General features: G+C 38.6%; 1 protein-coding gene across 1 annotated transcript; it reads left to right on the top strand.

Moving 5' to 3' along the window:
- Positions 1 to 8,026: 8,026 nt before the first annotated feature.
- Positions 8,027 to 22,870, top strand: LOC121417344 (scavenger receptor cysteine-rich domain superfamily protein-like). Its single transcript, XM_041611019.1, has 8 exons — positions 8,027 to 8,201; positions 8,648 to 8,971; positions 9,420 to 9,553; positions 11,560 to 11,764; positions 12,730 to 13,050; positions 19,512 to 19,862; positions 21,197 to 21,240; positions 21,860 to 22,870. Exons 1-8 carry the CDS (start codon positions 8,141 to 8,143, stop codon positions 21,929 to 21,931), a joined length of 1,512 nt encoding a protein of 503 aa, XP_041466953.1. The 5' UTR covers positions 8,027 to 8,140; the 3' UTR covers positions 21,932 to 22,870.
- The last annotated feature ends 14 nt before the right edge of the window (positions 22,871 to 22,884 follow it).

Genomic DNA, 22,884 nt, shown 5'->3' with positions numbered 1-22,884 from the left:
CTTTTTCGCCATCGGGTATAGAATCAGTAGTGAGTATTTTACTGCTGTGGCGTACAGATTGTGGGGGCGAATTGGAGGGGGTACGAAAAGCAATATATATATATATATAACACAAGACAGTCATCGAACATACATTTGATTAATCCCCGCACCGCATCAGCTCATAAATCAATCAGACACCGTGGTTCAGATGTTTGGAATTCTCTTCCACATAATATTCGAAATTTGAAAACCTCACATTCTTTTAAATTGGCTGTAAAGCACAATCTCCTTTCAAAATTACAGAATCTGTAAAGTGTTAGCAAGTAATTTTGTTTTCTCTCTTTCTTTTCTTTGTAACTGAAGATTAAGAATTAAAATTTGTTGAATTACTATACCATATATTCATACAAATTTGAAACGTAATTGTTATATCTCGGCAGTCTTTCACTTTTACATTCTTCTTTTTCTTTCCTTTTCCTTATTCTTACATTTTTATTTTGTTTTCTTGGATGCAAACCAGTTAAAGGTGCTTCAACAAATCAAGCTTTTAGCTATTATGTTGCAGCACCTTGTATGTTCTTTATTTACTTGTGTTTCATATATTATCTGTGTAATCTTTTGAATTGTACATTGTGAACATGCATGAATGAATAAATAGATAAATAAATATAAATCTAATGCGATTAGTTACAGCTAGGGCGATTTTATTATCTTTTATATTGTGTTGGTAATCATTTTGCATCCATATTAACATAGACGTTTCTATCGGATTTCAAAGATTGTTATTATTTTTTAAATTAATATAACCAATTACAAATATGATAATACGGACATTGATCTATAGAGGTGGCACGTGTGCTATTGGTTTTGGCTTGCGCGATGTGGTTGAATTCAGTTAAGCCCATTTCACAATAATATTGGTGGAGCAACTGCTTTTGTGCAACATATATTGCGACCAATAAATGATCGCAAACGATCCCAAGAGCTTTTGTGAAACCCCCTTATCTCTTTGCACGCTGAATTTACTGTTGGGGGAATAATAAAGACAATCGTTTCCATGTTATTTTCTTTGAAACAAGATTTCCATTTTGAACCATTGATACTGATGATTGTTATTAAATTTTTGCCCAAGAACTTTTGCCATTTATTAGCTTCTCTAATATGAAGTTTATCAGGAGCGGATCCAGCTTTTTATAAAGGGGGGTTGGGGTGGAATGCGAGAGAGAGTAGCGACCGAGTCCAAGCGAGCGGAGCGAGCGAGGGGGTGGGTGTGGGAGGGGGTGTCCCCCCTCCCACAGTAGGGAAAATTTTTGAAAATCTGTGTGTGAAAATGGCGTTTTCTTGCATCTAAAACACCACTATTTTTGGTATAGAATGGTCCCCGGATTTTTTTTTTTTTTTTTTGGGGGGGGGGGTTGCAACCCCCAACCCCCCTCCCCCCCTCTAGATCAGCTTCTGTTTATGGGAGAAAACTAATTATTACGGTTGTTGAATTTAATTGTACGAATGTGCAAAATTTCAACATCAACCTGCAGCGTGTTAATGGATATCATACATGTTGAAGTAGGGGAATTCTGAGTCAATTCAATAAAAAAATGCAATAATCATGACTAGAGCTGTATCGGATTTCCGACGAAATCGCGGAATCAACCATTTTAATTTCTTTTTATATAAACATGATAAATGTCTTCTCTCATGAGTGAAATATAACAAAAATACAATTATCACGAATCGAAGTATTTCGAAGTTTCCTGAAGAAATCGCGGAATCAACAATATTTTAATTTCTTTTGACAGAATATTCTTCTCTTAAGAGTCCGGTGAAATCACGAATCGAAGCGTTTCGAAGTTTCCTGAAGAAATCGCGGAATCAACAATTTTAATTTCTATTGACAAAAAAATCTTCTCTTATGAGTCTGGTGAAATAGATTAAATTGTCACGAATCGAAGCGTTTCGAAGTTTCCTGCAGAGAAATCGCGGAATCAACCATTTTAATTTCTTTCTACATAAAGGTAATAGTCCAGTGAAGGTAAAGGTAATAAGTCCAGTGAAATAGAACAAAGATACAATACTCAAGAATTGAAGCGTTTCAAAGTTTCCTGAAGAAATCTCGGAATTAACGATTTTAATTTCTTTCTACAGAGAAAGGTCTTTTTTATGAGTCCAGTGAATTGTCACGAATCGAAGCGTTTCGAAGTTTCCTGAAGAAATCGCGGAATCAACAATTTTATTTTGTTTTCAAACAAAGGAGAATTGTTACTGACCTTGCAAAATCCGAAACTAAAGCGATTTGTTACAGCTAATCATTTTATTATCTTATAATCTTCATCTCAGACACGAATCCTTGGCTCAATTCCTTTAAATGTATTTCTGACCTATTTTAGCATAGGCGTACCGATAATAAGGGGGGGGGGGGTGGAGGGGAGGGGGGGGGGGCTCTTGTTCCCTCCACAAACTTGGATTTTTGTAATAAAAATTCAAATTTTTGTTCTGGCTCGCTTCGCTCGCTCGCAACTTCGTATAAATTTTACGCGATATGGCATGTTGAGACCCTTAAATTTTTTTGGCTCAGTATGCCACTGCCTTCTAGTGCCATTGTATCATCGTATAACGTTCAACTTAGACACGATTCTTTGTTTCAATTCCTCCAAATGTGTTTCTGACCTTCCCCATGTTATATAGAGATTGGCGATATCACGGTTTCCACCCCTGTCCGATACGATTTTGTAATAATAATAATAATAATAATAATGATAATAATAATAATAATGATGATGATGGTAATAATAATAATAATGATAATAATAATAATAATAATGATAATAATGATAATAATAATTGGCATTTATATAGCGCTTTATCAATCTACAACTGTTCAAAGCGCTTCACAACTGTTATTACCCGGTCACTGGATTCATAGCATTCCAAGCAGCCTGTTAGGCGCAAACCTGCTAAACCAACCACAATGACGGTTGTTTCCTACCGGTATACCAATTAGCACCTGGGTGAGAGTGGCAAAGTGTGGATTGACGCCTTGCCAAAGGGCGCAAGCAAGGCCATGGTAGGATTCGAACACACGACCCTCTGATTACAAGGCGAGAGTCAGAACCGCTACACCACGGCGCTTCCACTTGTAGGCTTCATAATGTAAAAATTTAATATGTTCATTCGTTTATTGATTTTGGTTTTCAGACACGCTTGAATTCATCTTTGGCTGAACTTCACTTCATTTTCTTTTCGTATTATGTGCATTGTGATGAACGCTTATACATGTACATTGTTGATTTTTATTTTTGTTTATTATCAATCTTTATATATTTTCATTTTATTCATTCATTTAGCTTTTTATTAATTATCATTATTATCACTATTATTATCACAGTAATTATTGTTATGTAAATATTCTTCCCTTTTCTCGGGCGGGAGGGGGGGGGGGGTAATGACTTTGAATTTATGCGGCACTTAATTCCGTAATGTCGTAATTTCTTTCAACCAAATGTGTTTCCAGCACCTCTATGATGGACAAGCCCTAGCTTCCAACCACAATACGAAACTTGTTTCCCCCCATTTTCGAAGACTTACCCATTTTTCACCCTTTAATTTCACCATGCTTTTGTTTATTTTTTTATACGATTGCCCTGTGTGTATATGAGATTATGACTGTTGTGATGAGTTCGAGGAAGCATATTGAGATGTAATTTATCTATTTTATCATTATCAAATACATCGTTATCATCACTATCATGAAGATGAAGTCCGTATGTTTTCCCTTGAATTACTTTGCTCTAACCGTGGATCCTATACCAGTAGAATCCATGCTCTAAAACAAGACTAATTTCAAGTGTAACTAAGAATTTCACTGTGTCGAGAGCCTTTCTTATCGGTCTTGTATATCACTGATATTATATGGGTCTTCATAATTCGAGTTTCTCGTCATAGTAGTGTTTGATTTTGTTGCTGCATAAAAGCAACTATGATGATGATGTTGTTGTTGTTTCTCATTGTTACACATTAAACACGCTGTTCAAAGGGATGGTCCAGGCTGGAAATAGTAATATCTCAATAAGTAGAGTAAAATATTCACAGAGCAAAATGCTGAAAATTTGATCAAAATCTGATAACATATAACAAATTTATTGAAATTTAAAGATTAACTTTGCATTATTCTGGTGAACCAGATCTAGGCATGTCTTTATGGGTATTCATTAGGTGATGTCATATCCCCACTTGTTCTTTTGTATTCTATTCGTTATTATTTTGTTATCCGATTTTGATGAAATTTTCATCATTTTGCTTTGTGAATTTTATTCTATTTTTTCGATACAAATATTTTCAGCCTGGACCATCCTTTTAAAATTGTAAGCACATTGTTTAAGCTATTGTTTAAACTTTTTAAACTCGATATTTAAAAATTTTAAACAATAAAAAAGTGTTAACAAGTTGTTGTTATAGTTACGGGCTTAGTCAATGCGGTATTTTTTTACTGTGTATTGTTATCATCATTTATTATCATTACTGTTATCATCATCATCATCATCATCATCATCATTATCATTATCATCATCATCATCATCATCATCATCATCATCATCACCACCACCACCACCACCATCATCATCACCATCATCATCATCATTATCATCATCATCATCATCATCACCACCATCATCATCATCACCACCACCACCACCACCACCATCATCATCATCATCACCACCACCACCACCACCACCACCACCACCACCATCATCATCATCATCATCACCACCACCACCACCACCATCATCATCATTATCAACATCATCATCATCACCACCACCGCCACCACCACCACCACCACCATCATCATCATCATCATCATCACCATCATCATCATCATCATTATTGTTTTTAAGATTATCATTATTATTATTATTATTAGGCCTATCATTTTCACGTTGTTACCACTATCACACAATTAACAAAATTTATAATGATACTCAAAATAATAAAGATATCACGAGTAATCAGTAGCACCAGTACCGTTCCCAATCCCGGGCAAGGAAACAAATCCTAACTTCGAAAAATACTTTTTTGAAGTAACTTTGAAAAATACTTAAAAGAGTTTATTCGGGGTCGAATCAAAACAGTGAAGCCTTTTTTTACGATTCGGGCATTTTCCTGCCTCCACCCATATAAATACCCAAGTTAAACGAAAAAAAAATAATTAAAGTATCGATATAGTATCTGAACATATTTAACAATTATAATAATGAATCATTTGTCAAAACAGATCAGGCCGGATATAAGATTTTAACTTAATCGTGTTGTTAGCCATGCGATTTAATTGATCGCTTTAGAATGGACTTATTTAGAATTAAAGTATTTATTCGTATGATTGTTAAATGCCCTAGTGTACTTTTGGGTATATTAATTCACCTATAAAGTAATTCGAACGTTGCAATACATATCCGCGTCCAGTTTTGTTATTATTTCCAGACGTTGAGCCTGAATGATGTATTACGCCCTCATAGTCAGGCGTCCTTGTGTTGGATGTCATTCAACTCATTGCTTGATTCATCTGTTTCCACATTTCTTAAAAAATAAAGGCATTACAAAATTTGGGTTACAGAACAAGAAAAATATGAAATTCTCAATTAAAAAAATATAATAGTGTAGTATATATATATACTGTCATTCTAAAAAAATGTTACAATTCACAGAAAACGTGTCTCGACTATCTAATGGCCGCTAGCTTCACAACCGTGATCATTTTCTACAAAAAATATTATCAAGACAATGACATTAATAGACTAGCTCCACAAAGCATATACGACTAGTGATATATATATATTATATATCATAGTATATATATATATATATATATATATATATATATATATATATATATATATATATATATAGTATTTATTGTTTTGTAATTTAAATTAAAACAATAAATTTACAACTAAACAATACTAATTTACAAAGAAAATATGTGAATGTTTAGAATCATAATAATACAATCTAAGAAATATTGGGTAAAAATGCTCCATTAGGGTAATTTTGAGTCCAACCAACATTGGACATTTCTTTCAAGCATTTGTATTTATCCAGTGTGATGAAATTTTTATCCATTCTAAAATAATCACTGCTTATTTTTAACCTTACAGGACAATATGCTCACCGCATTGGGTAAAGTACTGCCCCAAATTGGATTGACACATAAATACCCTCGTGTTGGTTAAATTTTACACAATATACTTTACATTGTAGCTGGACTCTTATAGCGATTTTTGCCTGATAATACAAATTCCTTCTATTATTAACCCAGCTTTAGCTCTGTTTCAATGGCGCCTAGTGCATTCAAGGAATTTATCATGCCAGGTACCTATCCACCTCACTTGGATCGAGGGCAGCACAAAATGGATAAATTTCTTGCTGAACGAAAACACGTCATGGCTAGGATTCGAACACACGACGTCTTCTGAAAGGCGAGAGTTAGAAGCTCGAGACCACGACGCGCACACAAGAGGCCTGTCAATTATCATTTAACGCATAATTGCTGGCCTATACGTACCACTGGATAGTCCTCAAGTCCTTGCTTAACACTCTTAGGCGATTAGTTCATAAGCTTTTTCATTGATCAAATCGTTGGTAATGACGCGTATCAGTAATTTCCGGAGAAGAATTCAGCCGAGACGTCTTGATACAAAACAATCTACTAAGAAACAATCAACAACAACAAAGACCAAAGAAAAAGTATATCAATAAACGTTATACCTCGGTCACATTTGGTCCACGGCAGCCCTACGGCGAGTCGAAAACAGCCGTTTTATTCATTTTTATTCAACCCACTATAGCTGGTACAAAATAAATGATAAAACGGATGTATTCGACTCGCCGTACGGCCGCCGTAGGGCAAATGTTACCAATGTATATGGGTGAGGGTTGCGATAGGGTTTTATTGCAGGTTTGTATAGGGTTGGCTTTAGGGTAGAGTATACACTGTAAAAACTGTGGTGTTAAAACTGACATCAATTGGTGTTGATAGAGATCCACACCCTAAAGATTGAACATAACACCAAAGAGTGTAAATGTAACAACCAAAGGTGTTGTAATAACACCTATAGGTGTAAAACTAACACCAACAAATTAACACCGGTGTAGAATAACTGGTGTGGTCCTCTATGTACACCGGTTAACATCACAGTTTTTGCTGTGTAGTGTTAAATCCAGGGATTAAGTTGGTCATTCCAATAGTATATGAAATCTGCAGCAGAGCATTTGTCGCCAGAACAAATGTAATGAAACCAGAATTACATTCTGTACATCAGTACATGTACTTTAATCGAGAAATAAATAGCCACGCTCCTCTGAGCAATTTTGTAATATCCCTAGAAAAAAAAGACCATTTCGGAGTTACCAATTTTGTTCAAATGACCTTTTATTTCTTTCATTATGATAGGCAGATTTCAGAGAAAGATATTGTATAAGCATGCCTTACATGGTAGGAAATTGCAGAAATTCCAGAGACCAGGTGATTAGAATAGCACACCAATGAACACTTTATGAATGTGTTATACCTTGGTCACATTTGTTCTACGGCGGGCGTACGGCGAGTCGAAAACAGTCGTTTTATTCATTTTTATTCAAACCACCGATATGTAGCTTGTCCAATTTTTTTTTAAACGGCTGTTTTCGACTCGCCGTAGAAAAATGTGACCAAGGTATTAGTTGCATTATTTTCTACTCACTGCATCAGTATGTTGCCATGTATTGTTATAGCGACATTTTGGCCAACTGTGAAAATACCAGTTGCCAGTGGACGCATTTTTTGTTTCTATCAGGTCCTAATGAAAAGCACAGTTCTATAGAATATATGAATAATCAAGACATCAATGTTGGTGCTTATCTAATTGAATATTCCTAGTCAATTGAGTACAAATAACCTTCTACTGATCATGCGCAGAATCTTCTGACCATGCGCAGTAATATGGAACTCCGAACTGAGCTGCAATGAAGGCCATGCAATGCTTGAGAGGGCAACAGGTGTGTATAAATAGATGGGTCGGCCTGTATCATTTGCATTTCGCAATCACTTTTTAACAGGAGAAAGTGAGGCGCAACTTCTTTGACTTCGCTCTGATTTGAGTTGGACTCGATCTTGATCTTCACCATGCAGACAACTTTGTCTTTACTCATCGGCAGCTTGCTAGCGGCAGCCGCCCTGGCTCAGGGTAAGTGCTTTTTGCTCGGGGGGGGGGCACTTACACTGACGAGTGGATACCATGCGCGACCAAAAAAACACAAAAATTATGTCTTTTTCAAGATATAGAGCACGTTACTTACGTAACGTAATAAGGGTGTAAAAACACTAATATAATGAAAAAAGGGTATCTATTTTCGATAGAAAAGCTACGTGTTTAGGGTAAAATTTGCGAGGGTATACAAAATAAGACTAAAATGTTTTATAGCGGAGGTACCTTTTGCCCCAAGAGTCAACACTTTACGCGTTTAGAGTACAATTTGCGCGAGGTGTGGCAGGGAAGGTGGGGCTGTACTAATACGTGTTTAGGGTGCTTTTCGAGACCCCATGGCGGCGCAAGGTATCCACTCGTCAATGGAAGTGGCCAATATCCTTGCTGTCAAAGCTATTTAAAGATTATTTCTATTTTCCACACAGATGTACGCCTGGTTGACGAGAACGGTGACACGTCGGTAAGCAGCGGGCGAGTTGAGGTCCTCCGCGATGGCGTATGGGGTACGGCCTGCAACCCAAAGTGGGGCATGGCAGAGGCTCAACAAGTCTGTGCCGATTTGGGGTTCCCTGGGGCCATCGGGGCCTCAGTCGGAAGTGGCGACGTGGTTCCTCACTACGTACCAATCTGGAAAGACATGGTGAAGTGCGTGGGTAATGAGAGCAGCTTCACAGAGTGCAGTGATGCCTTTGACGGTGATGATGTCTACCAATGCGGCCATGAGTATGATGGATATGCATCTTGTAAAGGTAGATAATAGTACTATCAGCTACTTTTCTGCTCTTAATTGACGACTACAGGCATGACAGGTACTTATAATGCTAGTACTACTGCTGCTCCTATTAACTGGCACCACGGAAGCGGGGGGGGGGGGGGGGGGCTAAAGCCCCACACATTTTTCCAAAACCATGTACAAAAACGTAAAAATTACCATATGATTGTGATTTTTTGTATGGTCAGCCTTCCACTTTGAAAACCATTCCGCGGCCCGATTACTACTACTACTACTACTACTACTACTACTACTACTACTACCACTACTGTTACTTCAATTACCACTCCCACTACTACGCCTACTACTACTACGACGTCTACTACTCCTCCTCCTACTACTACTACAACTATTACTATCATTACTACCACTATCTTAATACGGTTGCTGTTTCATATTTTCATGTTTATTTTTTTTTCATGTAGGGATTCGACTTGCTTCAAAGTTCGGAGGATTCGGCACCACAGAGGGTCGGGTGGAGATATACAAAGATGGAGAATGGGGAACAATTTGTTCTTCTGGATTCGACCTACGTGATGCTAACATGGTTTGTGCCCAAGTAAGTTTCAAATTATGATTTCTATTATGAAAGCTAAGTTCCGAGAACTGGGAGACGCTTTACAAAGACGTTACGTGTGACTTCAAGCCAATGCTAAGTACTGATGCGCGCATGATTATGATACGCGCATGATTATGGTACGCGCAGTCGTATTGGTTCATAAGCATTCGCGAGAATCCTCCTACCATGATTTGACCAATGACGCAATGCCTTTTATACAGTACAAAACTGGAAATCTCAGCGTGACCTATGGGGCGTTTCAAGAAACTTGCGATCAGTATTTCGGCTTGCCTCAGTCAATCATAAGTTTTAAAGTAATTGAGAATTTGAGATTCATTGCAAAAATTCTTCTTGAAACAGACAGTTTAATCGGATTTGCTCTGGTCAAAATTAGTCTATCAAATTGCAATAGAATATATTTGCAATTGATTGCAAATAGTTTCTTGCAACACCCCCACAGGCACACTTTAGTCTTTGTTAAAAAGTCCCCTGAAATTGAAATATAATTCATAAAGGAGGCCAATACGTCGTGCTTATTTAAAGCAGAAAAGCAATTTAATCAAATTAATTTAAGCCTGCTTGTCTGAAGTTATCACTTCATTAATGAGCTAACTCATGAAAGAACATGCGGACCACACTATAAACGGATTGGCATTTTTCTCTTAAAATATATTTACTAATTTAACTATATAAAATATATTAATTACTTTAACTCGTAATTGTACATATTCCTGAAGAAAAGGAACGCCTTGGCAAACATCTTTTTCTTTTCATAATTCTGTCTGTGTATAAGACTGGTTTAAATTTTAACATACAGTTGCAGATTTGTTTGAGAAACTAACAGGTCTGTAGGTGTATGAATAACCTCAATCGTAGTACAGAAATGCTGTTTCTAGTCAGATATTGTTGTATTCAAGTGTGATGCCAAAGTAGTTTGATATGGAGCGCCGGGACGTGTAATTAAAGTCATATAATTTCGCAATTAAATTATAGACCAAGGAACGTAGAGGTCGTCAACATCCTGTAAAGTATTGATGCCCTCTACGTTCGTTCTATGAACCTTCATAGTCGTAGTTATTTTCATGCCCGAAAGAAACATCATACCAACAACAAATAATAATCAATGACACTGCGCATAGTGTTATCGTGCAAACAGTATTATGGTCAAAACTAAAAACTCTTATTTGTATTGCCCCCCCCCTTTAAACTGGAAGAAAAAGAAAACTCAAGGGTCGGTTGCCCCACCCAAATGCGCCCCCTCCCCCGTAGTACAATAATCACGTCCAGGGGCCCTTACCTCAAGCAATAACAGTCGACGAATATTTTGACGATTGTTTGCATTGATTACATTGCACAATTTACGCGATTCATCGTTAATATTGAGTGTGACTACAGCAATATCCAACCCCGTGTTACGGTGTCCCGCATGTTGAATCCAAAGTTCGCGTAAATACGTATTCAGTCAAGGGGCAGAACAAAGATTTCTAAGGGAGATAAAAAAAAAACCCAACACAAAAAAGGGGAAATGAATGGGTATTCATTTGTGTATGTGCGACACTTTTCCACTTTGGAATATTTGTTATGGCTCTCTGAAAAAGGGGGAGAGGCGGGGATATGGATGAGATGCGCCCCCCCCCATGGATCCGATTAAGTCGGTGGTACGCATGGACTTCAAAGAGTTTCGACGGTCAAATTCGATCGCAAATATCTTTTACACAACACTGCAAAAAGCCCCGGTGTTGATTTAACATCAGCTCGAATTCTATTCTGTCCACAAAAGGAAAGTATTGAAACAACACCACTTTTGAATCAAACCCGTGCTCTTTTAATACTAATTGGTGTTGTATCACACCTTTCTGGTGTTACCAAAACCAAACTGGTGTATTTTAACACTTATGTGGTGTGGACATACATGGATTCCGGGCTGGTGTTAAATCAACATCGGTGTTTTTGCAGCGTAGATTCGGTGACGAAATTGACCCTGGCGAATTCATTTCCTGTGACAGGTGCTCAGTGTCGCATCAAGGGCTAAGCAGTACTACGGTTCTACCATATTTGGTGAAGGAACGGGACCGATCCACATCAGTGGGCTTACGTGTGGTAGCCTTTCACCGGACACGATTCCGGATGTCCTAAGCTGCTCCCGATCAGATACCGTCCATTCGCGTTGCAGCCATAGAGATGACGTCGGAGTTACATGCGAGGTTGCAGGTACATATTTTGTTATTAAAAACTTTTCGCAAACACGACGCGACCGCTATCTACCAGGCATCATATCCTTTGAAGTCAAATCACAATGGAGAGCTGAGAGGCTTTGGTCGAAAGTTTTTTGGACCTGCACAATATCGTCTTTGCGTGACTCTGGACAACGACGTATTTGCAATTGTTCGTCCAGTCCAAATCTTCGGTCCACCAGCATTTTTTGTGGTTATAAATAATTGTTTGCTGATGTGGTTTACGGTACACCATGTGGAGTGTTATAGAAACAGTGGATAGAAGAAGAGAAGAAATGGATAGACGAGAAAGTGGAGGTTTGAGAGCTGACTGTCCGTCTCCTGAAGACGGACAGTCAACCTGTCCGAAACGTCGAGTCTCTCTACTACTCATCATCTCTACTCGCCGACTCAAGCCAGCATCTCCTCATCAGCTCTACTACTCAAGCTGTTCTCACTCAACATTCCCTCAGTCCTTTTCAGGACTACTTTCAAGAAAGAATACTCTCAAATCTGCACTTTCTCGCCTATCCACTTCTTCTCTTCTTCTATCCACTGTTTCTATAACACTCCACATGGTGTACCGTAAACCACATTAGCAATTGTACATGCCACCATGCAAACCTTCAAAAAACATCTGAAATAATTGTTTTGATCAATGTTGCTTTGTTTTGTAATACTTTTTTTCATTGTTATAATTTTTCTTATTATTTTCTTATCAATTCATTTAGTTATTCTTATTTTTTATGCATACATTTATCTATCCATCAAATTTTCATTATTCATTTATTTATTATTATCATTATTATTACTTTTTTTTTTGGGGGGGGGGAGGTCAAACTGCCGCCGTTTGTGACTTTGTGTCGTTTTGTAGACGTTATTGTGGTATTCATTGTAATGCTTGATCACTGTAGTTATGGAGCCGTGATATAGCATTGTCATAATTGTTGTCCCCCCCCGCAGGTATTCGTCTGGTTGATGCAAGCGGTAACCCGTCGAGTTCTCGCGGACGCATCCAGTTAGGGCAAGGGTATCGGACGAGCACGGTCTGCGATCGGTTGTTCGGAAAGACGGACGGGGACGTGGTTTGCAAGCAGCTTGGATATCCGCGTGGAGCAATGGCCATCAAACCCGCGGCCTTTTTCGGTCCAGGGACCGGAGCTATTGGTATGGACGGGGTTGACTGCTCTCCGAATGACAGACTTCTTTTCAAGTGTGGCAGGTTCCCAGAGGTGCAACCCGGATGTGATCACAACCGTGATGTTGGCGTTATCTGCGAAACAGGTAAGCGAGCTGTTTTTTGCTGATACAACACTCGCGCACGGTCTCACACATTTCGTTTGCCCCATTGGCATGATTCAATCGTGCAAACCATAAAAGTGTGGGACGCGACTGGTTCTCGACAAGTCACGCAGTATTTACGAATGGTTCACGGACTGCCACGCCTTTCACCCCATCCCCAGTCACTGGGGCACGAAATCGGACTCAACGATGATCTATCAATAGCCGTCTGTCACAAATTGCCCATCCATGTGCCTTTTAGGGGCGAGCAATTCGAGATTTGTGGGAAATGTGCATAACTTTATATCCGTGATCTGCTAATGAACTAGTCGGACGCCGATGCACTATAATTGACCTAGTCGTCAAGTGCTTGGCACTCTTGGCACGACTTTTTCCGACACACAACTTACGAATGTTCACGTCACGCCCCTTATCCCTGAAATTAGTCGTGCCAGAATTTTTAAAATTGTAAATTTTTGGCACGACACTTCAAGTATTGGTCCGCACTGGCTCGCGCACTTCACGATATTGAACGACTTGGCACAATTCGATGCGCAAACTAGTCGTAAACTATTCCATGTATTCGGGTCGCTAATGATCGTGCAAGTTCATAGAGCGACATAAAAAAGCGATCGCTTGATTGCTATAAAACTTCGGAGGGCACTTGGATTTTGAAATGGTAGGGACGGGCGGCTCCAAAGCCATACGCTCAAAAACTGACTTAGGAAATGGGCAGCGGTTTTCAGGCGCGCCGGAACAGTTTCAGTTTAGGGGGGGGGGGCAAAATCCTGAAGGGGGCACAATACTTTTGACAGCGTGAGATAGCGAAGTATCCGAGTGGGAGACGGTGTGGCGCCCCCACGGTAAGGACTTTGAGTAAAAATGGAGTATAAAAGTTGCGTTTCCAAGAGCATTAACAAAATAAATTTCTTGAGAATTAAACATAGAATTCACCACGAAAGACTATACCAATAATTTATGACAACCTATCGAATCTACGCGCAAAACGATCGCTTCGGAATGCGGTTTTCACGTCTGATCAATTAAAATACGTATTACGCTTATGCTGACTCAAAATACCATATTACATTTTTCATGCAATATCCTTTCAGAATCATTTATTTATGTACATTTACATACACCGACGACGCGAGAGAGCACAATCATAAGTTTCAAGTAGTTCCTGTCAGAACAAGGAGTGTATCAAACAGAATAAGCGTAGAAATTCTAATGAATGTCTTTTCAAATTCAAGATGTCATACTGTTCAGAGGTGGCAGACGTCGATATGCACTTAAATCTCCATTCTGTGCAAATCAGTTCTGACATCAGCATTGGAGATTGGCAGTTCGTTTCATATTTTGTAAGTAGAGGGGAAAGAAATTTGACAAGCTTGATTGTCTAACAATTTAAAAATTTTCTGAAAATCAATCAAAAGTTTTAAACATTACTCGATATATGTGTTTCCTTTTGCATGTTTTGTATGGCGGGAAGCACGTTTGGATGACTCCTTCAAAATCTTCTTTTTTCTTTACATATTTTCTGGGGAAAATGTGACTAACTATAGGAAATGATGAATATCAAATTTCAGGAAATATTCACTTGTAATAATCATGAACTGATTAACAAACTACCGCAGTTCATAATGTACATTATGTAACATTATTTAGAAGAAAATAATTTCATTCCAATAGCGGATGTGGTTGATGGTACACCATGTGGAGTATTCGAAATGTGGATAGAGGAAGAAGTGAAATTGATAGGGGAGTGGACAGTTGATAGTCGAGTAATTGTTTGTTTAAATGAACAAGACAGTAAACCAGAAAAGGTTGAAGAGGCTTGAGTAATTGATAGATGGGTACTCCTCTGTACTCCATTCGTCGACTCAAACTAGCATCTTCTCATTTAACCAATAATCCAACTCCACAAGCCTCGCTAACTCTAATACCCCCATCTCACTAGATAGCGATTCCGCTGCGATCGTCAAAAATCGACAAAGCGTGGTATATCGTAGCTTGAACGTGGCTTGATCTTTTCAATCTTCTCCGTCGTACCTTGATCTTTTCTGAAGCGGCAAGGATCGCCACCATCTTCCTGGTCGCCACAAAATTTTGAACATGTTCAAAACTTACGTAGCGAGATCGCGGAGGTGCTAAAGCGCATCATAATCGAGTCAAGAGCGTATTACAAACGACATATTCGTAGCTGTAACGAAGCTCCAACGCACAAAGCGTAGTAGAAGCGCATTAAAAGCGGCACCGATCGCCCATGTTTTTCAGGCCCGTTCCCAAGACAATTCTGCTACGCTGATTCCGTTTACGAGGCGACTGCCTTGCGCTCGACACGCTTCACACCGTTTCCACCACGACGCTTTCCCTTTGGGTGGCATGTGGCACACGTTCTTAGCCCGCTGCAGGCATTCGCGTTGCGCTTTTGCTGCGCCGCTGATCATGCTGATGACTGGCCAGCGATTGAGCAGCGACCGTCTGCGCTGCTATGAAACAACGTGCCGATGGCAGCGGATTATCACATTTTCAACAGATTACGAGGCGACACCACGACGTTTTCAAATATACTTCCCAGAAAAAGGACCAAAAAGTGAAGCTGCCCAATCTTTTATGCCGGCGGTCCAAGAGGAAGCGAACAAGAGGTAATGTTGGTGGTAGAGGAGGAGGAAGAGGGGTATAGTAGGAGGATGAAAATCTAACTGCTGAGCCAGCTTGAAAGAGAGAAAAAAAGACGCTCGCATGTCTTGATGACGAAATGGGTTACCTCCGCAAAAATATATAAATTGAATATGTTTTAAAAATAGAATGAATTCTAACTACAGTGACAGTAAACAATATCAAAATTTTAATGATTCGATCACTGATGTATTGATTGGGAAAGCACACTTTATGGGGATTCTGGCATTGTGCCCCCCCCCCCTTATGAGTGCTCTCACATCAGTAGACTACTTCTTGAAAGCAAATTTGAAAGGAATTTACCTAACAATTTTGAGTGACAAACTTTTGTGGAAAAAAATAAACAAAATATAAAACATTTTTATGCTCTTTTATGAAATTCTGGATGCATCCCTCAAATTAACTATTAGGCTCATCGACATCTTTTGAGTGAAATTATGACTTAAGTGACAGCCAGGATCGGACCCAGTATCTTTTTGGCCTCCTCCTTCTACTGTCCTCGTATCAGGTCCTCGTATTCAACTTCTAATTGAAGTTGTTGTATAATGCTAAGATGTATAAGTCCAACCAAATTCTGGACATCCATCTTGGTCGGAGGTTGGCAATCGACTGAAAAATGTCTCATGTGCCGCGATCAATATGCCGATTGCTTGAAATCGTTTCAAGAGCCCATCATGAACGTAACACAATCGTTCCATTCGTAGCACCACCGTACCGAGGTCCTAATTAGCGTATGGGCCTCGTTGTACGGTCGCTTTGATCGCAGAAGCAGCGCATCACATCTGCCTCAAATCGTGGCAAGAGAGTGGCAGCGTCGTACTACCAGCGTATTACCATCGCCTTCAGCGCAGGTCCGTCGCAGTGAAGTTGTAGTGCAATCGCCTCGCAATCGCCTCGCAGGCTAAAAATAGAATTCGAGGACGATTCTGCTACGCTTTGCGGGATTTAGACAGATCGCCATGGTCGCCATGGTCGCCATGATCGCCATCCTAGTGAGATGGGGGCCTAACCTTTTCTGTTTCACAGTCATTTTCAGAACTACACACATTTTCAAGAAATATTACTCTATATAGGACCTACTCTCAATATTTATCTTCCAATTTCTCGCCTATCAATCTTGCTTAAGTAAAATTGAAAGGCGAGATATTAGATGATTGGGAGTATGTCCTAGAGTAATATATGACGACCTCGAGATGTTATGGTTTCTGGGCTTGACAGCTATGACATACATGTAGATTCCATATGTTGCTCGAGTAACTAACGTTCAGGAGCGTTAGTTATATCGGGTCCGGTCTGGGCGTTTCTGGGCGACCGCGCGTTTGTTAGCAGACACAGCCAGCATGCATTGGTAAACCGCTTCCAATATGCCATTCGGTTTTAGTCTGAAACGTATTCATTAAAAGGTTAAACGTTATCACACTGTAATAAGATGAAAAGGGGGCTTATCAAAGGTATGTTTCACAGAGGAACATGTTTGTCAAAAGACGCGAGGCTTACTATGATATGTATTTGCACCGTCAAGGGCGAAATTTTTCCATTTTCGAGAATGGAAATGACAATTTTTAGGCAGAAAAGTGCCTTCATCGTTTACTTTTGTCCTTAAACATGTTAAATAATTTATCATTTTTCTACTTTCAGGGGCCTCAGGGGGGGGGGGGCAAAATCTTGTTTTGCCCCCCTAAATTGTATTGGGGGGAGGGGGCAAGTGCCCCCCTGCCCCCTCCCCCCAGCTTCCGGCGCCTATGGCGGTTTTGCACCAATTATCCCTTCATCTCAAAAAGTCATAACGCGATATTAATAATTTCGAGTAGGCGCTTTGTACGAGGTCGTTACCACTGAGTATTTTTGTACATCTCAAATTCTCTCGTGTGTAACATCGAGCGTACATAAAGTGATTACCTCCCTTTTTGAGGGGGGGGGGGGTGGCTTGTCGTTTTTTGTCTCGCCTTCATAGCAGAGCGAGATTATAGCATTATAGGCACAGCTTTTCCTACGGCGACGTCGGCGGCGTCGTCAACATTGAAATCTTAGCCAAGGTTAAGTTTTTGAAATGTCATCATAACTTAGATAGTATACAAACCAAGTTCATGAAACTAAAACATAGGGGTAATCAGGTATATAACTGAACATCCTGCCTTGGGTTCAGGTCACTGGGTCAATGAACTTAGACCATGTTTGGGGAATCAATATCTAAATCTTAATCAAAGTTTAGTTTTTGAAATGTCGTCCAAACTTCAAAATTATAAGGACTCTATTCAGAAAAATTAGATATAAGATTTATAGCTTATCACTGAAGACCCTGCCTGAGTTGCAGGTCACATGACTAAGGCCAAAGGTCACTTAGGGTCAACGAACTTTGGCCATGTTGGGGTTATTTGAGGAATTGGCATCACAACTTTAAAGGTTTATGGATCTAGTTCGTGGAACTTGGACATAGAAGCAATCAAGTATCCTTAAACATCCTGTGCTAGTTTCAGGTTACATGACCAAGGTCAAAGATCATTTAGGATCAACAAACTTTGGTAATGTTGGGGGTATTAATTTTGTGGAACTGTCATCATAACCTTAAAGGTTTATAGATCTAGTTCATGAAACTTGGACATAAGAGCAGCAATGTATCCCTGAATACCCGGCCTGTGCGCGTTTCAGGAACATGGCCGAGAGCGAAGGCCATTTAAAGGTCAATGAACTCTGGCCGTGTTGGGAGTATGTGTTGAATTGGCATCATAGCTTATAACATTTATGGATCTAGCTCATGAAACATCGACATAAGGGTAATTAAAAATGGACGATTGTTTTGCGCATGTCCTAGGTCACATGATCATGGTCAAAGGTCATTTTGGGTAAATGGACATATTTTTTAAAATCATATTAGTGTTTTCTTATGTGCCAGAGGCGTCCACTTGTTTGACGTAAGTAACCACCGCGTACAAATGCCGCCCCTTAATGAACATATCGTGGATCCGTTTGATTTGTACACATGTTAACCCTTATTAAACTGGGGGGGGGGGTCAATTTGACCCCCTCAACAAATTTCATCACTACGCCGCCGCACAAAGTTTTTTTATCGCGCCGCTCGCTGAGTGCATGTCAGACCCGAAATTGCTCAAAAACGTGATCCCGTGTACAAAGTCAATGCAAATTGTTTTTCAACCAATGATCATGGATGCGTGATTATCATTTTTTTTAAACTTTTTTGGTTAAGATTTAATTTATGCTCTTTATGATCCCAAGTGGGCACCCGACAGAGTTTACTGGAAAAAAAACAACAAAAAACAAAGGTTTAAAAAAAACAAAAGAAATGTATAAGAATTTAAAAAACAATAAAATACACAAGAAATTTTATAAATTTTTGCATTTCTTTTGTAGATGTTTGTTGGAAATGTAATAATTGATACCCCAACCAAAAATTAACATTCTACTAGCTACATGAATTGAGTTAAAGGAAAAAAAATAGGGCAAATTTCATACGCTCATTTGCATAATCAATTAATTAAAAATATAAAGAAAACAAATTACAATACAGTGTTGTAGTTTACATCCGGATCCGACTCTGCGCGTGCAAATTTTCGCGGCGATCGCGCGATCAGCGGCCGAGATCTGAAGGGGGCGGGGGAGGGTCAAATTGACCCCCCAGTATATTATATTGGTCTGAAATAGCCCAGTTAAGATAGGATTAAATAATGTGTGTTATTATTAAAGCATTTTAGGTCAAGAACTTACAGTGTTTCGTGCTTTATCCTATTGTATCTCAATGACCTGTTTTGCCTTTTAAAACACAGGCCTTCGTCTTGTAGCCGAGGACGGTAGCGTGGACGGCAGCGAGGGTGTACTGGAAGTGCTTGTTAATAACCAGTGGGGCCGAGTGTGCATAAAAGGCTTCACACAAGCTGGTGGTGACAGGGTCTGCAAGCTCCTCGGCTTCAACAGCGGCGCTTCGTCTTTTGGTCAATACTTGGGACCCAACGGCGATGGCACGTACCCGAACGCGGAAGAACTCGTTCAGATTCCCATCGTAATGGAAGGACTGGACTGCCGGGGCGAAGAGCAGAGCGTCTTCGCCTGTAGTTACGGTCAAACAGAGGATCGTCGGTGCAACTTCAAGACAGCGGTCTCCCTTACTTGCGACACTGGTGAGTATGGGGAAATATATGAAAATGAAATATATATATCTATTTTGTTAATGGAAAGAAACTCGTGTCTACCCAATCTGATGGCACCTAAATAGCAACATTTTCTTAGTGCTTAATTGACCGAAAACAGACCTTTTCCGCTCAAGGTATATACAAATGTCTTGCCTCCAAACGGAGTCGATAGGGAGATTTAATTCGCACAGCGGCGCAGAATAAATCCTACAACTCAGCGAACAGGCGAATGCACATACAATGCAATTCAAACGTCTACATGGTCTTTGTCGAAGGTCGGTATCAAAGCAGCAATTTCGCACATGACTTTGGACAACGACATGTTTGCAATATTCATCAGGTTAGAAACGTCGGACGAAGCTGCCGGTACGATTCATCCACATAGACTTTATTTTAATTTGACCTGCATTTTCAATGATTTTTTTTTATGATTGCTGCCTTGTACAGTTCATTCTGCACTCCTGTGCGAACACTCCCACGAAACACAATGAAAAAAAAGCAAGACTTTGAACATGTTGAATGGTGCAGTCTTGTATAAGCCAGCTCATGATCAACTTTTCTGAAATGACCTTTGTGATTTTTCATTAGGATAAGCACTATCATTTTCAAATGTAGATGTTGCCTAAGCTTTGCCGGTAGAGTATTCAAATTCTAAGAACAAAAGGCATTGTTTAGACCAGGTGACTAGAATAGTACATCAGGGATAAAGTTTGGAAATCTGTTTTATTGTCTGCCTTTGGCACACTTGACTATTGTTTACGCTACTGTGAAATACCAGTGATTATGAAGGCTCTATTTATTGCTCTTCAGCTAGGATGTTATAAAATGAATATTTTGAAAGGAATACCTGAATATTTACCGAATCACAAATGCCTATGTCAGTGAATTTAAAAGCCACCTTCATGGTTTATCTCAAATGACCCTTTCTGCTCGTGCGCAGTTTAAAACCGTGAACAGGCTTAATGTAATTTGTAAAACATTTGCTCCTGCGACAACTCCCCCGGGCTTAATTTCGTCTCAGATATGCATGAAGGGTAAGGGTTAGGGTTGCAATAGGGTGTCATGTTGGGTTATATGTTTATCAAATTATTTTTTTTAGTTATTTCTATTCCTAAAATTATTTTAGTTATGCTCATCATCGATTCCAAATCAAAACGACATAATATATTGCCTTAACTCGCAAACATGGTAGGGTCATTGGCCCATAAAGGGCCAATTCCTGTGATCTCCTTTTTTTAATATGACGAATTAGCAAGCAACGGTCAAAATGACAACATATTGAAAAATAACTATTATTCCCTTTTATTTCATTTTTTATTTAGCACCTGGCCCAGCAACGAAGGAGCTATCCATGGGAGAAGACATGGTAAGTACCTACTAAGATAAATGAATGAATAAATAAATGAATAAAACAATGTGGATAATAAAAATAGTAATAATAAAAATGATAATAGTAATAATAATAATCATTATAACATAATAATCTCGTTCCATTCATTAGCCGTCACGGATTATAATTCTTCGTGACATTTGCTAACCTCTTTTTTTTATTACTTGTGTATAAAAAAGACCAATCAATTCGTAGGATGTAATTTAAGAGCGTTCATAACGATAATAGTGTTAATAATAATAATTAAAATAAGAACGGTGATAAGCTTTACATCAACTACACATTTTGCTCTCTTTCCCCTTCCGCTCCGTAACCATGTAAATCTAATATAATTGATCATTAATTTCAATAATGTGTATGTACATGTATATCTGTATTGTCTATGCTTGAATTATCCTTATCATATGCCTGGTAATTACTTAATATTCTTTGTGTTAATCATTGTATTTCTAAAATATGAAACTGGATATATTTCAAGTTCTTGATATTTTTGTCTCAGTGTTTAAAATTGGCAATGTAACCCTATGCGAAAACATTTCATTCATGTACTGTGAGTTATTACAATTCTTATCGTCTGATTTTGTTCTATTTCCAGGATAAAGCAGAACTTCTGAGTCGAGCTGCAGAGTTGCTTGCCAGCCTGGAAGCAGCCGAAAAGGAGATCTAAAACGGACCCCGAAAAACAAAAACATCTATTTCTATCTGACTTTGGTATCGAAGTAGCATAATGAAAAAAGAAACAGTGATGGCACAATTTTGGAATTTCGTAGGTTACAGATGAATCCAGTGCGCTACAGCGCCATCAGGAAATATAAAAACAAGTTGCTAATTTACAAGTTTAAGAACCTTTTCCTTCTCGTTTTCAACCATTGATTTCATATTGGAAAAAAATTACAAAGTATGAATGATAATAGAAAAAAAATCATGATAATACGGTGTCGTATTTTTTTATACTGATGTTTTATTTCTCGATGGTGTATCAACGTATTTGATATTGGTTATTGAGTCCCTGTATCCCTCCCCCTTTTAATGGATATCGATTAGATCGTATTAATCTGTTGGCTTTCACTAACATTTTTGCTCCTTTTTATTCAATCCCTAATTTTAGTATTGTTCACTTACATATATTGTGATATTTTTCGTATAGACATCGAATTTCTTTTACTATCCCCAACTTTATTAATGTTTTTTACCTTACCTTGTATCTTTGACAAAAGTGAGTAATGCTATTTTCCTTTCTGCTGGTATAACTTGAATATTTATCAAATAACTTCTTGAATAACAGTAAATAATTTCTACTCATGCTGAGCCGATGTTCACGATCTCAAAAACACAATCGTTTTACGGATATTTACATGCATTCCAAGGATTTCAAATAAATTCAAATCGACTGGGAATGTTGACCAGCCGAATAATAGATTTAGATTTAAACCTTGTTGATTTAGATATAAATCTAAAAAAAATTGAATCTAAATATTTTGAAATAATCCTTAAGATCTAAATAAATTGAAAATTCGGCAGGTCACTATTCATTGAGTTTAAATCCTTGCAATTAAGAGTGATATGGAAAGATGAATACTAACACAAATAAACACAAAGCAAAGTCAACATTACATGTTT

The sequence above is a fragment of the Lytechinus variegatus genome, chromosome 6 (assembly GCF_018143015.1).
Source record: "Lytechinus variegatus isolate NC3 chromosome 6, Lvar_3.0, whole genome shotgun sequence".
NCBI lineage: Eukaryota > Metazoa > Echinodermata > Echinoidea > Temnopleuroida > Toxopneustidae > Lytechinus > Lytechinus variegatus.
Note: the sequence above shows the minus strand (reverse complement) of the source record. Positions and strands in the feature narration are given on the sequence as shown.

Coding starts and splice junctions, on each gene's coding strand:
- LOC121417344 (XM_041611019.1), top strand. CDS start 8,141: ATGCAGACAACTTTGTCTTTACTCATCGGCAGCTTGCTAGCGGCAGCC. Junction 9,554..11,559: donor CTAACATGGTTTGTGCCCAA/GTAAGTTTCAAA, acceptor TTCCTGTGACAG/GTGCTCAGTGTCGCATCAAG. Junction 21,241..21,859: donor TATCCATGGGAGAAGACATG/GTAAGTACCTAC, acceptor TTCTATTTCCAG/GATAAAGCAGAACTTCTGAG.